Source organism: Primulina huaijiensis, chromosome 4, assembly GCF_012295235.1.
Source record: "Primulina huaijiensis isolate GDHJ02 chromosome 4, ASM1229523v2, whole genome shotgun sequence".
Lineage (NCBI taxonomy): Eukaryota > Viridiplantae > Streptophyta > Magnoliopsida > Lamiales > Gesneriaceae > Primulina > Primulina huaijiensis.
Window position 1 is genome coordinate 1,125,902 of NC_133309.1, and position 16,944 is coordinate 1,142,845.

The 16,944-nt window shown below is 36.2% G+C and overlaps 2 protein-coding genes across 3 annotated transcripts; one reads left to right on the forward strand and one right to left on the reverse strand.

Annotated features, from left to right (window-relative positions):
• Positions 1-4,618: 4,618 nt before the first annotated feature.
• Positions 4,619-9,760, forward strand: LOC140975103 (aldehyde dehydrogenase-like). 2 transcript variants are annotated; one of them, XM_073438637.1, is made up of 11 exons: positions 4,619-4,737; positions 4,865-5,062; positions 6,573-6,641; positions 6,728-6,824; positions 7,005-7,211; positions 7,426-7,541; positions 7,637-7,741; positions 7,823-7,995; positions 8,096-8,186; positions 8,516-8,665; positions 9,354-9,760. In XM_073438637.1, exons 2-11 carry the CDS (start codon positions 4,877-4,879, stop codon positions 9,582-9,584), a joined length of 1,425 nt encoding a protein of 474 aa, XP_073294738.1. In that variant the 5' UTR covers positions 4,619-4,737; positions 4,865-4,876; the 3' UTR covers positions 9,585-9,760. The 2 variants fall into 2 exon arrangements, with proteins under 2 accessions (XP_073294738.1, XP_073294737.1); XM_073438636.1 differs by lacking the exon at positions 4,619-4,737 and having other exon boundaries at positions 4,824-5,062.
• Positions 9,761-9,801: 41 nt separating this feature from the next.
• On the reverse strand, positions 9,802-11,619 carry LOC140975104 (uncharacterized). The gene is made up of 3 exons (XM_073438638.1): positions 11,360-11,619; positions 10,462-10,928; positions 9,802-10,356 (listed from the first exon to the last, which is right to left on the reverse strand). Exons 1-3 carry the CDS (start codon positions 11,531-11,533, stop codon positions 9,912-9,914), a joined length of 1,086 nt encoding a protein of 361 aa, XP_073294739.1. The 5' UTR covers positions 11,534-11,619; the 3' UTR covers positions 9,802-9,911.
• Positions 11,620-16,944: the final 5,325 nt, after the last annotated feature.

A 16,944-nucleotide genomic window follows, 5' to 3' on the forward strand; every position in this document is an offset into this window, starting at 1 on the left:
ATTAGTTTGAATTCAATAAAATCAAGTTTTTCTTTTCAGTTCATGAATGTTGGTGTATTATGAAAGTGAGAAAACTTTATTTTCCTGCTAAGGCATCGCCTAGCAGTGGAGCAGAGTCGGAGTGGAGAAAAATTAAATTTTCTTGCTAAGGCATCGCCTGGCAGTGGAGCAGAGTCGGAGTGGAGAAAAATTAAATTTTCCTGCTAAGATATCGCCTAGCAGAGGAGCAGAGTGGAGGAGAAAAATTAAATTTTCCTGCTAAGGCATCGCCTAGCAGAGGAGCAGAGTTGGAGTGGAGAACAATTAAATTTTCCTACTAAGACATCGCCTAGCAGATGAGTAGAGTTGAGGAGGAGAAAAATTAAATTTCCTGCTAAGGCGTCACCTAGCATAGGAGGAGAATTGGAGTGGAAAACAATTAAATTTTTCTGCTAAGGCATCGCCTAGAAGAGTTTGGGAGGAGAAAAATTAAATTTTCTTGCTAAGGCATCGCCTAGCAGAGGAGCAGAGTTAGAGTGGAGAAAATTAAATTTTCATGCTAAGGCATCGCCTAGCAGAGGAGCGGAGTTTGGGAGGAGAAAAATTAAATTTTCATGCTAAGTCATCGGCTAGCAGAGGAGCAGAGTTGGAGTGGAGAAAAATTAAATTTTTTTTGTTGAGGCATCGCCTAGTAGAGGAGCATAGTGGAGAAGAAAAATTAAATTTTACCTACTTGGGCTGCACCTAGTAGTACTTGGGCTGCACCTAGTAGAGGAAAAGAGTTGATGAGGAGAAATTAAATTTTACCTACTTGGGCATCACATAGTAGAGGATTCAGGGGTGAGGAGGTGAAACATTTATTTTCCTGCTAATGCATCGCCTAGTAGAGGAGTCAGGGGTGAGGAGGTGAAACCTTTATTTTCCTACTAAGGCATCGCCTAACAGATGAGACCGGGGTGAAGAGGTGAAACATTTATTTTCCTTCTGAGGTATCGCCTAGCAGAGGAGTCAGAGGGTGAGGAGTTAGAGGGTGAGGAGGTTAAAGTTTTATTTTTCATGCTAAGGCCCGGCTTAGCAGATGAGTTACAAGATGATGAGGTGAGAGTTTTATTTTCCTGTTAAGGCAACACTTAGCAGAGGAGTTAGAAGGTGAGGAGGTTGAAGTTTTATTTTTCTTGCTAAGGCCCGACTTAGCAGAGGAGCTACGAGATGATGAGGTGAGAGTTTTATTTTCCTGTTAAGGCAACACCTATCATAGAAGTTAGAGGGTGAGGAGGTTAAAGTTTTATTTTTCCTGCTAAGGCCCTGCTTCGCAGAGGAGTTACGAGATGATGAGGTGAGAGTTTTATTTTCCTGTTAAGGCATTGCCTAGCAGAGGAGTTAGAGGGTGAGGAGGTTGAAGTTTTATTTTTCCTGCTAAGGCCCGGCTTAGCAGAGGAGTCAAGGGTGCGGGGAAGTGGAAATTATTTTCCTTCAAAAACTTAGTAGATGACCTTGAGGATGGGGGTAACGAACGATGTTTACTGCTGCAAAAATTACGGGGATCGACCTGATCGGTCAGGTCGCGGGGATCGACCTGCCCAGTCAGGTCGTGGGGGTTTGGGAGCAACGCCCCCAAAAGTTCTTCAGAAACCACACAATCATTCGCAAGAGAATATCTCAATTGTATCCTATTCGAAATAAAATTCTCAACGTACTGGGCGAGGATGTGCAGACGGATAGGCGAGGCTGGTGCAGGGGGGCTATGCTTGGCGAAGCTGGTGCATGGGCGAGGTGAAAGAGCTTTGGGCGAGAGGAGCTTTGGGCGTGCTTGGCGAGAAGGGGCGAAGGGCGAGGCGAGGCGAGGCGAGGCAGCTATTGTGGGCGAGGGGCGAGGTGAGGAGGGGCTGTGGGCTAGGCTAGAACGTGGGGCGAGGCGGTTGGCGTTCGGGCGAGGGGCGAGACGCGAGGCAAGGGTGATGGCGTAGGGCAAGGCGAGAAGGGGCTGTGGGCGAGGCGGTTGGCGTACGGGCGAGGGGCGAGGCGAGGGTGATGGCGTAGGGCGAGGCAAGGAGGGGCTGTGGGCGAGCCTTGAACGTGGAGAGAGCGTGCGAAGGGGCAGGATATGTGGGCGCTGGGCGAGGGTGTGCAGAGGGGCTGTGGGCGAGACTGGGACGCGGGGCGAGCGTGCGAAGGGACAGGAGAGTAAGCGAGGAGGGGCGAGGGTTTTCGTGTGGGGACCAAATCTTTCCTTTCAGAGCAGGATTATGGTTTGATTTTGTTTCCAAATTTTTTGGAGACTGACGAGCGGCAGGAAGAAAATGCACAACTCGCACCAGTAAACTGAGGACAACACAATTAATCGAACTTTGAACCTATGATTCAGTTCGACTCGGGAGGGGGGACTGGTGATGCCCCATGGATGGGCCCACTACCGCGGCCCATCCTTAGCCCAAATGGAAAGCAGGCCCATCAAGGGCCCATGTATTCTCCTATAAATACCAGGTTTGAGTGTTTAATTCATTCATTCACTATATTGTTTTTCAGCAGCACCCTTAGCTGCTCTCCACTCATATCCTCAGTCTCTAAGTTGAGCGTCGGAGGGGCTATGCCAGGACACCCTCCTGGCTCCCTTCTAACGGTCTTATTCGTGATTTCAGGCTCAGGACAATTTCGAAACCTGCGTCTGGATTAGTGACACTTGCTGGAATTGGACCTTAAATTTCCCGTAAGTATCAAAATAAACATAGAAATTATAGGTAAAATGGAATAAAGACCGAATAGAAACAAATGTAAAATAAAACTAAACTAGGACATTGAAAAAAAAACTTAATTAAGAATTATCTAAATATTAAGCAGCCATCTTAGATGAACGTCTGCCTAACATGTCCCTCTCATTCGTCTAAACATTTCAGCTTTTTAGTGATTTACAACGTTAAAAGGGTAGATGAGTGCTTAGTCAATGATCAGAAGTTTGTTTCTTTGCACCAACTGACAAGCAATAATTTAGAATTTATTTAAAAGTTGGGGTCCAAATTTTAAATCCGATTGAGATTTCTATAAATACCAAGACAGAAGAAAGTTGAAGTCATCGATCATCCCTTTTAATTTTCTCTTAAATAAATATTGTAATGGTTTCTTTTGAAGTTCATGTATGTTTTATTTTCGACTACTACGAGCAACTAAAAAAAGTCATCTCATCCTTTATAGGAGGTAACTATTATAATAATATTTAGTATGTTTGAATAAAGTCATTAGGATTTTGCCCCTCTCACATATTATTTTTAAATTAAATCAATTACTATAAACATTGAGGTGGAAACGAAACAATATTGTGTTGTGTGTTGTTGAAGAAATGTAGGTCGGGAACCATGAAGTTGTGACTGTGTGATCAGGTTGTGAGTAACAGTTTGTAAAACCCAGTAGATACAACCCGGTGACATTTTGTTCAAAGAGGTGTAAGATTTATTTCATATTAAGGAAGCATGATAAGCCATAAAGATCTACGGTATGTAGGCTGAAAAACTTGTGTGGCTTTATGCCTTTGGGCGGCTCGATAAGTATAACATCACATACTCAAATAAAAAAATAAATAAAAACAGAAAATATAGGTAAAATGGAATAAAGACCAAATAGAGACAAATTGTAAAATAAAACTAAACTAGACATTGAAAAAAAAACTAAATTAAGAATATTATCTAACTATTAGGCAGCCATCTTAGATAAATGCCTGCCTAACCTGTCGGTCTCATTCATCTAAACATTTTTAGCTTTATAGTGATTTCCAATGTTAAAAGGGGTAGATGAGTGCTTAGCCAATAATCAGAAGTTTGTTTTTTCGCACCAACCGACAATCAATAATTTAGAATTTATTTAAAAGTTGGGGTCCGAATTTTAAATCCGAAGGATATTTCTATAAATACCAAGACAGAAGAAAGTTGAAGTCATCGACCATCTCTTTTAATTTTCTGTTAAATAAATATTGTAATGGTTTCTTTTAAAGTTCATGTATGTTTTATTTGGTGCTACTATGAGCAGCTAAACAAGTCATCTCATCCTACACAGGAGGTAACTATTATAATAATATTTAGTATGTTTGAATAAAGTCACCAAGATTTTGCTCCTCTCATATATTATTTTTAAATTAAATCAAATACTATACACATGAGGTATGAAACAAAAAAATATTGTGTTAGGTGTTGTTGAAGAAATCTGGGTCGTGAACCATGAAGTTGTGACTGTGTGGTCATGTTGTGAGTAACAGTTTGTAAAACCCGATGAAATTTTGTTCAAAGATGTGTAAGATTTATTTTATATTACGGAAGCATGATTACTCATAAAGATCTACGATATGTAGGATGGAAAATTTGTGTAACTTTATGCCTTTGGGCGGCTCGATAAGTGTAACATCACATACTCAAACAAAAAAATAAATAAAAATAGAAAATATGGGTAAAATGGAGTAAAGACCGAATAGAAACAAATGTAAAATAATACTAAAATAGGACACTGAAAAAGAAACTAAATTAAGAATTATCTAAATATTAAGCAGCCATCTTAGGTAAATGCCTGCCTAACCTGTCCCTCTCATTCGTCCAAATATTTCAGTTTTTAGTGATTTCCAACTTTAAAAGGGGACGAATTCTGACATCAGATTATCCATAATCTTGTATGTATATATATATATATATACACGAGCAGCGGCCAGCTTTCCTTCACAAGATCTCACTTGCACTAACGAAAAGATTTTTTTGCTGAGATCGTTTTGTAACTTCAAAGGTAACTCCTAATTCAATGTGAAACCAAACGTGAACGTATAGTATTTTTCTATTTTATATATAATCTGCTCTACTTAAGTGTACGCGTAATATTTTCACCCAGGAGTTTTATTTTTTATTGTTTATAGATAACGGCGGTGATGGATGCGGAAGCAGCGGTGAAGGAGATGAGAGCCACCTATTCCAGCGGCAAGACCAGGACTTTGGAGTGGCGGGTTTCTCAGTTGAAGGCCCTTTTGAAGATCACAGAGCATCATGAAGAAGAGATTATTCAGGCTCTGCGTTCTGATCTGAATAAGCCAGAATTTGAAGCCTTTGTTTATGAGGTGAAAGATGGAATGATGAATGCATAAAACTCTCATTTATGCACATATATTTGGCCGGTGCAAAAAATGTGTCAATTCTTGGTTCCTTTTTTTTTCAGGAAAAATGTCTTCTTGATTCTTTTTTTTTTTTTTGGGTTTTCAGTGAATGGCCATCACTAAATATGTTATAACAATAATGACGGGATCTCTTTACAGTCATTTATTACTTTTACCTAGGAGGACAATAATGAAGGTATATGACGGAAAATTTCCCGTCATTAAAAGTTATTTATGAAAAGTTTCAGACATTTAATGACGATATTTCCCGTCATTATAGATCAATTTTCTTGTAGTATATGTGTCTCTTTTTTGGGTGGGAAGTGTAGCAAATGGAGTCTTGAAAAAGTAGTAAAAGATGATGAACTAAGTTTGATGAAAGGATCATACAGTGTTATCGAATTTAGTTTGTCATGAAGTTCAGCATATAAGAATTCAAATCGATGTTCACACGATTGATAATCAAATTAGAACATGACCAAAAACTGATAAGCTAAGAACTACAGCAAAAAATAGGTGTATATATTGAGGAAAACAACAGCAAACAATTCATTATTAGGGGGTTTTGGAAAAAGTAAAAATGAATAATTTAATAATATTTCTAATAATTGTGGATAGTTACCTCTACCTAATTTTATCATGATGTCTGTTGAATTTTTTTTAGAAAATGAGTGGAAATAATTGAGTCAAAAACTGAAATTCCTTTCACGTTTCATGTTCTTCTTGCTGGTCCTTTGTTTCTTGTATTAAATATGATATACTCCAGCATGGATTTAATATTTATTTATCATTACCTTCTCCGCAAATTAACGCTGCGTTTGGTTTGCAGGATTAGGTAGGTTTATTTTTTTTTAACATACCTAATCACTTGTTTGGTACGTTTTTTATTTAATCAAGTCAATCCCTCCTATGAATGATTAGGTTATATTAGATAGGTTAAAATAATACCTCATCACCCCCTAGGATTATTTATCTCACTCTTAATCCATCCTATTTTTCTAATTTTACACTTCTCCTAAATCCAAACTCACCACCACTTCCTTCAACCGACCGCCCACGGGCAACCCCCGCCAAAGGTCGGCCACCGTCGACCGTCGCCGGCTGACCGCCGGCCGCCGTCTCCTCTTCCGGCCGACCACCACCGCCGCCGCCAGTCGCCGACCACCGCCACCGCTTCCGACCGACAACCGCCGACCACCGCCACGGCCACCGCCACCGGCCGACCGCCGTCGCCTCCGACAGACCGGCCGACCACCGACGCAAAAATGGAAGAACAATTTTGTCAATTCATCAAAAAATTATTAATTATCTCATCCTTATCTATCATACCAAACATAATATTATTTTATCATTATATATTATATTTCTACTTCAATCATTTTTTTTTATCGTTTCTCAATTAATCATTTCATTATTTTATCCTACAAACCAAGTCGCAGCCTAATTGTTCCAACTTGTGTTATTTATGATGTAGATTTCTGCAGTATCAGGAGCATGTAAGTTAGCTTTGAAGGAATTGCACAGATGGACGACGCCAGAAAAAGTAAATTTGATTTTTTTTAAAATATGGAAAAAAATTTATTGGCTTCCTATATTATCTTTTGAAGGGTTGTCCAATTATAAATGCAGGTGAAAACCTCCATGACTACCTTTCCTTCAACAGCTGAGATAGTATCGGAACCTTTGGGAGTCGTGTTAGTTATGTCAGCTTGGAACTATCCATTTGGTGAGTTTGTCCGAATTCAATCTTTATTTCTCTGTGTTTATTACTTGAATGTTTAAACATTTGCTTTATGTACTGTAACTCATTAGTAGAGCAAATCTTGTATTTTAGTATTCATCTAACCCCAAAAACTCTGTTTTTGTATTGCTTTTTTTATGCATATGATTTCGGTCGACCCCAAAGTGCTAGCTCTTGATCCGGTGGTTGGAGCTATTGCAGCTGGCAATGCTGTAGTATTAAAGCCTTCTGAAGTTGCCCCTGCCACGGCATCAGTGCTTGCAAAACTTCTTGGGGAGTATATGGATACTTCAGCAGTGAAAGTTATCAAGGGTGCTGTGCCCGAAACCACTGCATTACTTGAGCAAAAATGGGACAAAATATTTTACACAGGTGATAACAAATTCAACTATATAATGATTTTATGTTATGAAGTAAGCTGTCATTAGATCACAAGTAGTTAATTCATCAACCCTTTAAAAAAATTATCGCATTTCTTATTAATAATATTCTTATCAAATGATGGGAAAAGAACATTTAATGTTTGTGCTCCTGGTTATGCTTTCTACTCTAGGAAGCTAACATGTTTGACCAAATAACATAATAGGGAATGGTAAGGTGGGACGCATCGTGTTAGCTGCAGCGGCAAAGCATCTTACACCTGTGGTTTTGGAGCTTGGTGGGAAATGTCCAGCTGTTGTTGATACAAACATCGACTTAAAAGTAAAAATCATATTTTTATTTATAACTTTCTTACATAATTTTTTTTATATGGAATCCCTGTTGGAAATCAATGTTCTTTGTTCTGCATTTGATAGGTTGCTGCTAGACGTATCATTTCGGGCAAGTGGGGATCCAATAGTGGACAAACCTGTGTTTCTCCTGATTACTTAATAACTACAAAAGAGTATGCTCCAAAACTGGTAAGCAGCTCTGTTTTATTGAACCACGACACAAGTCGACAAATATTTACTAATTTTGCATGTGCTGTCATGGTTTCTTAGATAAATGCTCTTACATGTGAGCTTGAAAAATTCTATGGAAAGGATCCTCTGCAATCAAAAGACTTGTCAGCCATAGTAAATTCCAACCATTTTGATCGTTTAGCAAGGTTGGTAGATGATGAGAAGGCCTCTGGTAGGATCGTTCATGGAGGTCAACTGGATAAAGCTAATCTGTGAGTTCAACAAAGCGGTTTAGCGTTCTTTTCCTTCTTCAGAGTTGATGTTATGATTGTAGAATCCTAAACATGTTATTGCTTTCCTTTCGTTTTTCAGCAAGATTGCTCCCACTATAGTGTTGGATGTGCCAGCTGATTCTCTGATCATGAGTGATGAGATATTTGGCCCTTTACTTCCTATACTCACGGTAGAATACAATGAATCTTCTTGTATATTCTCTTTGTGAGATCATCAGATGGCAAGTTTGTGTCACTTTTGTCTCTAGATTACAGTTGTGCTAACCAAGAAATGGTGAAATTCTGAGATGATATAATCTCGACATTTATTTATGGATTTAAGAAGAGAAAAGATCTCATGCGGTTGGTGAAAAGTTGAGCAAACTCATTAAAAAATGAACAAGTCAATACATGAAGCATGCATTTTATCGTTACAAAGGAAATTTGTCTTATTTTCGGCTTAAGTTTGTTTCATCTATTGACGTATTTAGTGTACTTATTTTGGTTTCCATTCACGAAGGTCGACACAATTGAAGACAGTATAAGTGAGATTAATGCTAGAGCGAAGCCACTTGCTGCATATATATTTACAAATGACAAAAGGCTGAAGGAGGAGTTCGTAAAAAACGTCTCTGCAGGGGGTTTGCTCATTAATGACACTACTCTACATGTAAGTCTTCCTTCTGGAGTTATAATTGTTGCAGAGACTTTTTAATCTTGAACAGATGCCAACACGAGATCAAGCAAGCAGATAAGCATTTTATCTGATATCTTGTAGCATTTATGGTGATTAGCTCTATAGCATAATATAGTACTTGCTGCATACGCATTGCGTATGTGTAAATATTTATACAATGACACCTTACGAGTAATCGTCACGTGTAGGCATTTATAAAGCACTATCATGCTTCTTACCCAAGTAGAACATTTGGTTTGCATTCTATACTTGAATGCAATAGTTGTGGAGTCAAAATAGAATTGGGTAGTTGGAGCTCTTGATATTTTTTATGCATCACCGGGTAGAGACATCTAAAACTAAGAGATATCAACATGCATGTTTTCTAAAAAATATTTCTCAATTTTCTGTGGGAAGTTTGGATGTAGAAGCAGTTTTAACGGAGTTCTTTTCTAAGCCGAACTTTTAAGTACTTGGCTCTTCTCGTTTCACTTTTAAAAGAGAGACGGAATCATAGCCCCAATGCAAAATTTCTAGCCTCTAGCTTCTTGATTTTTTTAGTGTGTTTTTTCCTTCTAGAAAAAAACACATCAAAGCACATTTTTGCTTACAGAAATATTGAGAGAGTGATGGTATAACTCGATTGACCAGAGTTATTTAACTTTTTTTTTGTTAAACACAGCTTGCAGAGTCTGGTTTGCCGTTTGGAGGAGTAGGAGAAAGTGGAATGGGAGCATACCATGGGAAATACTCTTTTGATGCTTTCAGCCATAAGAAATCCGTTTTACATCGTAGTTTTGCTGGGGATTTATCTGCTAGATACCCTCCATACACTACTAAGAAGCTGAAATTGCTGAAGGCGATGATAAAGGGAGATATAATTGGTATTTTTCGTGTTTTGATCGGTTGGTAAGACATAAATATATTTGGCTATACCTGCATACAGATGGATGAATTCCTCGGATGCGGAACTGGTTTACTTTATTGTGCTTTTACTTGTTTGTATGGGCTTTTATGTGAGGATTAAACAATAATGTGGAGGTTTGTGTGATTCTTTCTTGAAGTAGTAATGTCAATCAATTTGTTGAACTGTGTTTGAGCTTACCATGTGAAAGAATTTAGTTCCAATATCCTTTACCACTGAATTACATATGCTAAAAAGTGGATTTCTTGAAAGCTCTGGTGTGATATTCCTAAATATCATTAAGAAGAAAAAAATAACAATTGAAGTGGAAAAAAGTCATCTAGTATCATGTAAAATATCAACAATATTGGACCGTTGTTCTTCTGTCAATTCCTTAGGGAACTCAACTGAGAATGTGATTATCAAATTTCCTCTTGTTTTCGGGTCCTTTTGCCTTGGCATGCCTTGTCCTTCTATGATCTTCTCATAACCTGGGTATATAACATCGTCGATTTCCATGCTCATGACTCGGCCCTCTAACAAAGGTACTGCTAGAGTACATCCGGTGAGAGCTTCTACCAATGGAATCTCTACTTCCAGTTGTATATCGTCTCCTTCTCGGCGGAAGGATGGATGCTGTTTCTCTGCAACTACAAATATTACGTCTGCGGGGTACATCCCTTGTATCTCGTTTCCCATGCCTTCGAAGGTTATTTTTGTTCCTTTCCTCCATCCGGGCTTCACTTTTATGGTCAAAACTTTGTCTTCTTCTATTACTTGCCTAGCAGAAGCAACAAAAAAAATGGGTTTTTATGGAGCGGCAAGTAAATCTTTATACAATACTTTTGATTGTATCTTCTACTGAAAGAAAAATCTTTCTACTCACCCATTCTCTGTAACTGTGTCTGTTGTGATATTGACCTTCTTGATGCATCCGAAACACATCTCCTCGAGTGTGCACTCGAGTTCCTTCTCCATAGCAGGAGGTTTCACGAGCCCACTTGAGTTAGAATACATGATAAGGGTTGAACCCTTCCTACTCAGGCTTTTGGAGAGCGTTCTTGGAAGGGGAGACACCTGTTTTTCCAGGCTGTTTCTTCGGCTCATGGTCTTCGATAAGGAGGCTCTGGCTGGTGCCATTGTTGTTTGGTTCCTGCTATTGCTTCTCGAGAGAGAAGAGTAGTTGTAGCTAGTGGTGCGTGTGAGAGGAGGGGGGCTCGATTGACCGGATTGGCTCACATGGCTATTGAAACTTTTGTGCTTGAATAAACCTCTGGTGGAACCATTGCTATTGTGCCTTGATTCCTTCATTTCATTCTTGTTTCCTTTGTCTGAAGCTCTGTCTTTACGGCTCTGCAGATTTGCCATGCATCTCATCTTCTTGTTGAATACGTGAGGTAATATAGAAATATATAATGTCATATTCGTTTTATGTAGGATCAGGACACATAGCTATAAAAACATAATAATAATTCATCCGTTGTAGCATAGAATCGAAAATCTCTCATCGCCGCATGGAAAAGAAACGAATAAACCGAGATCGAATGTTCATTTCTAGCCATTTTTCATTGATAGACAACAATCAATCACACACATGAATCTTGAGCAAATAACTGCAACAAAAATCTGGAGCAAATCTTTCATCGCCAAACTTCTTAATATGATACAACGCTACCGTCGTAAAAGAGCACAAAATCTCATATCAATGCAGAAAAATGATTAAAATTACAAATCATGATGGTTTTTTTTTTTCATTTAGGACAAGAAACATGTGCAGAAGATACCTTGCAATCTTTTTGAATGGATTTAGGCTTCGGTTTCGACTCGATTTTCTTAGGGAATGATGATCTTTTCTCAGGGTAACATTTGGAAACGAGGGATCTGCATGCTTTGCAGATGCTTCCAAATCCAAGAACATGAAACAAATCATGGGTATTTGTTCTTGAATGATCTCCCATTCATCAAATATTTATTTCAGAGAAAACACAGAGAGATGAAGATCAAAATAATAGAATGGAATACAAATACATACATATACATATATATACAGATATAGATATATATTGATAAAGGCCCTTTAAATTTGATCAAATATAGAAGTTTGAGGAAGTTGGAAAGAAATATTTTCTTTGAGTATGTCAATATTTGACGCGTTGAAAAATATATTTGATAAATGTATTAAAAATCGGTCAAATTCAATGTGTTTAGATATACTGAAATATATATAATATTTCTTGATGTTATTACTAACAATACATAAATAGAAAAACAAATTATATGATCCGAATTCGGTATTTTAAAATAATTTATTAGCCTTTTTGGGTACAAAATGATTCTTCTCTAATCTCGCGTTTTTCTTGTGATTTTGCATTTCACTGTAAAGAAATTGTATTAAATTATTTGCCAATGCTAAGATCTTTAAAAATAAATTTTTATAATTAATTACATCAACTAGAAATGTAAAATATTGAAATTATCGCCTCGCCTTGGCCCATAAGCAAAGAGAGAAGGGTGAGATAAATAAACACTTTAAAATATTTTGTGATTAGAAAGATTACAATAGTTTGTTTTTTAAATGTTTAAATATGATCGAACATCGATAAATTATATTGAGTTCGGTATTAAACCAAGTGGAAAAAATTCAAAATAACCCTCTAAAAATCAATTAAATATTTTGTAGAACATTTAAAAGATATGCAAGTTGAATGTATAAAAATAGTTTGGTTGAAACATTTTATCAAACACTCAAAATGTTTCAACAATGCATATCGAAATGACAATAAATAAAATGTGATAAATAAATAGACACAAATTTATTTATAGATATTCGGAGATTAACAACTCTTACATCACATCTTCTTCCGCTTAGAAAAGTATCCACTAAAAGACTTTGATTTATACAACCCTTGTAAAAACCTACTTTGACTTAGGACTTATCTATTACTTAATCGAAACTTTTAGCATACTTTCGATTGTAGGTCGTAACTTTACCATTCGCATAATATTTAACATTTCTTATGCCAATACTACAAACACAATCTTTGACGTCTTTGTGTAGAGACTATCATTCAACTATTGTTTGAAGCTCAACTTTCATGCATATTTGTGAGTGATTGTGTGTGTGGGGATTTAATTATTTACGGTGTATTTCTCTCAAATGTATCCTCACACACACACACTAAGCTGATATGTATGTATGTATGTATGTATATATATAATGATATAAACATTTGAAACTAGAATATGACGGTTTAGAAATCTTATGTACGATTTCTAACTTTGAAACGGTTATATTCACGTTGCTGACTATTTTACGAGACTGGGCTAATTTTTCTATTGACTGGGCTGATTTGACTGGCTAATGCTTTGTCGGATCTGATCCAACTCAAGCTGATGTGTTCTTTTGATTTTAACTATTAATTCGATGATTTTAAGGAACATAAAAGTTATAATTTTTTCTCTTAAATTTTCATAGAATCAAAAATCACTCAATTTATATGAGAGAGATATGCTTGAAATATCAGGCTGTATTCAAGATGTAACTTGTTCTTCATTCAGTACAGAATCAACAAATTCGTTGCATTTTATCAGATTCTTATGATTTCGATTCAGACTTTGGAAGATGATTTGTAGATCATTGTCTTTGATTTGTAAAGTATATTGAATTAGTCAATTTTAATGACCAAGCTGAGAGATATGAACAAAATATCAGAGCTGCTCATGTCGTGGTGGTTGTTGTTTCAAATGCACTCAGCTCGATCTTGCAACCAATATTTCACCAAGGTAACATAATATGACTTTTATATCTTTGAGTTTGTTATTCAACTATTTTGGCTTCTTGTCATTTCGATCATCGATCTATGAGATATGTTCAAAACAAATAGTTGCGTCATAAAACTCATCAATCATACATAAAACTTTTCATTTTTTCACATCTTGAGCACAAAACATCTCCAAATTTTCAAATCTTGAGCAGATGTATCTTTTTTTGTATATGTTTTCATGCACCGTGTGCTCAATTTTTGAACACACGAGGAGTTAACATATTATTTTTTTGTGGAGGGTTTCAGCAATCTCGAGTATGCTAGTTTGGAGTAGAATTATGTTTTGTTTTTGTTTAGTTTTTTGCTTGCAAGATTACAAATGATTATAGCTTTTGATAAGATGTTGAGAGATAAGAAAGACTAAAAAGATGAGATCGATAGAATTTGAACGAGCTCTGAGATCAAATTGGTCGTGCAACACGCGCTTCGGCGCAGAAGAAGAGGCGCTTGAGCTCCACTTTTATAAGAAAAGGAATAAGAAGAGTTCTTATAATTTATTTGTGGTTTCTTGAATTGCTTACGTTCAATTAACTGATCATTAATTGATAGAACGATTGGAAAACATAACCTATGATGTTTATAGAGTTCAGGAGGTCTACAACTTCCTTTGAAGTTGTTGAAAGAGAATCATAGAACGTTATTAAATTATTTTGATGTTTGACGTTTGATAAAGATATCGATATTGACATTAAAATAATTAAATTTACTCGGCGCTCGGGAGTGATAGTGAATAACACTTGAGGGATCTTGGCTTATAAATTAGAATAGGTAATATTGTCAATTTAATAAATTTACATGAATGAAAATTGAGTAAAATCTGGTACTTAGAAGCCGTCTCATATCGTATACTCAAAGTCATCCTCGAATGTTCGTATTATTTATTTTCTTTTAGGGAGCGTTTGGTTTGCTTGATTAGGTGGGTTTATTTTTTTTAAACCCACCTAGTCACTCGTTTGGTACGTTTTTTATTTAACCAAGTCAATCTCTCCTATGAATGATTAGGTTATATTAGGTAGGTTAAAATAATATCTCCTCACCCCCTAGGATTATTTATCTCACTCTTAATCCATTGTATTTTTCCAATTTTACCCTTCTCCTAACTTTAAACTCACCACCACTTCCTTCCACCGACTGCCCACCGGCAACCCCCGCCAAAGGCCGACCACCGCCGACAACCTCCACGGGCCACCGTCGCAGCTTCCGGCCGTCCACCGCCAGCCGTCGACCCAGTCGCCGCCGCCGCCGACCACCGACCACCGCTTTCGGCCGTCCACCGCAAGACGCCAACCCCGCCGTCGCCGACCACCGCCGATCACCACCGCCGGAGTCGAAGAAAAAAAATAGGAAAGGACAATTTTGTCTTTTCATCAAAAAATTCAAAATTATCCTACACTTAAAAATCTTACCAAACAAAATACTATTTTACACCATATATTACATTTCTACTACAATCATTTTATTTATCATTTACATACTAATCATTAGTTTATTTTATCATCCAAACCAAACGCTGCCTTAGTTTATATAAATATTAGTTGATTTTCTAAATAAAATCGAGAGTATTTTAATTACAGTACTTAGTGTACATTTAAATTATCAATAATCATCGGAACAATACTCTATTAATCAAATACTAAAACTTGACAATAATGCGCTTGCGAGCAAAAAATACCCGACATATTAATTCTAAATTATATTGATCCGACTTGTTTAAGTATAAGCTGTCAAACAATTTATTCTTTAAAATTCTGTTTATTCTAGGTGANAAACATAATAAAAAACGTGGTTTCAGAAAAGTTTCTTTATCAAACACGATTTATATATGTTTTTATGTGTTTGAATATAGGTCCGAATAATTTGTGTGTCATTATAGTTAAATCTACCTTTCAATCGATTTTTTAGCTAGCTAGATAGAATAGACCTCGAACATATCCAAGTCACGTTTCGCGTGTTCGCCGAGTTACTCATGCAAAATCCATGCATATTCATGTCAGTATTCGACGATAATTAATTCTGTTCGAAAAATATTATGTTTAAACTGTTGTTTATTGATTAAAAAATCAAAGTGTCGTACTGACCATATATGTTAACTATATCTATTAGCAAATTGATTGGAAGACAACAACTTATATGTTCGTATGTAAATATTTAAGTTGTACTGTTAGCGAAAGATGTAATTCGATTATTTTGGTATTCGAGTAAGAGACCAATTACATCATGGACCAACCTAGGACCATAGTTTAGTTTAGGACAAAAGGTGTGTGCATTTGTTGCAAAAGGCAAAAAGTTTCAACATTAAAAATGAACGTGGCCACATATTCCACAAAGACAAAATTCAAGGCAACAGATCATCGTGTTCTTTGGCAAAATGTCATCCACCAACCTGTGAATCAAGATTCAGGATTTATCTATAGTTTTTGTAAAGTGGAAAATCTGACTTTATTTTTAATGTTTTAAGTCTAATTTTTTTTTTATATAGATAATATTTTGGTCATATATAATGATGATAATTTTCTGACGGATTCGAGACTAGTGGGAAAACCGCAAAACGGGGACGGAGATATTCAAATTTTTTCGAGTTTGAGTTTGGGTTCGAAAATTTTTTAAAATCTCTAAAATAATTCGAGACGGATATGAGTATGCTATCATTATCTCAGAACCCGTCTGGAAAATAATATTAATAAGATATTATTATTATTATTGATATTAATATTAATATTATCAGTAATAACAATAGATAATAATAAGTTTGGTTCGGAGAATCACTGAACCTGTCCCAGTCTTGTCCCATTAATATTTTTGAAACAATGATGGGGGCGAGAATAGATATTTTATCCATGTGGTTTCAAAAGCAGGGATTGGACAAAGATAGAATTCGGAGATCAGGATGACAAACCCGCCTAGTCTCATCGTTGTACCGTCATATATGCATTTTGACAAAATATTCCTATGAGATCGTCTTAGGACACAGTTTTGTGAGACAAATTTCTAATTTTCGATCCTATTCATGAAAAATTATTATTTTTTATGTTAAAATTATCGATTTTCTATGAAAATATGGATATGATCAACATGTTTTCTTGAAAATATCGATTGAGTCAACCTTATCTCACAGGAGACTTGCTCATGCATTTTTATACTCTTTTTTATGTAATTATTACGGAATTGAAGTTTCTTTAAAAAATTAAAACGACAATCTATATCTATTCTATTTTATTAAAGTTGAAGAAATGATAGTAACCACCTAAAAAAGACATCAATTTTTTCTTCTAACTTTACACTTATATGATATTAATATTACACTTTTGTTTTTTGTTTTTTTTAAAATTTCAACACACAATTTTATTTTTATTTTTTTTATTTCAACAATTATCAATTTAGTCCCTCCATAATTTGTCAAAATTTACTTTAGTCTATCGATAATAATAAAAAAAAAACTATGCACACACGCACCGATGTGCAAAACAGCTAGTGTAATAATAAGATTCAGGCTAGATGTCTAGTTAGATCGACAGACATGTATGGTGACATTTTTCCCATTTCAA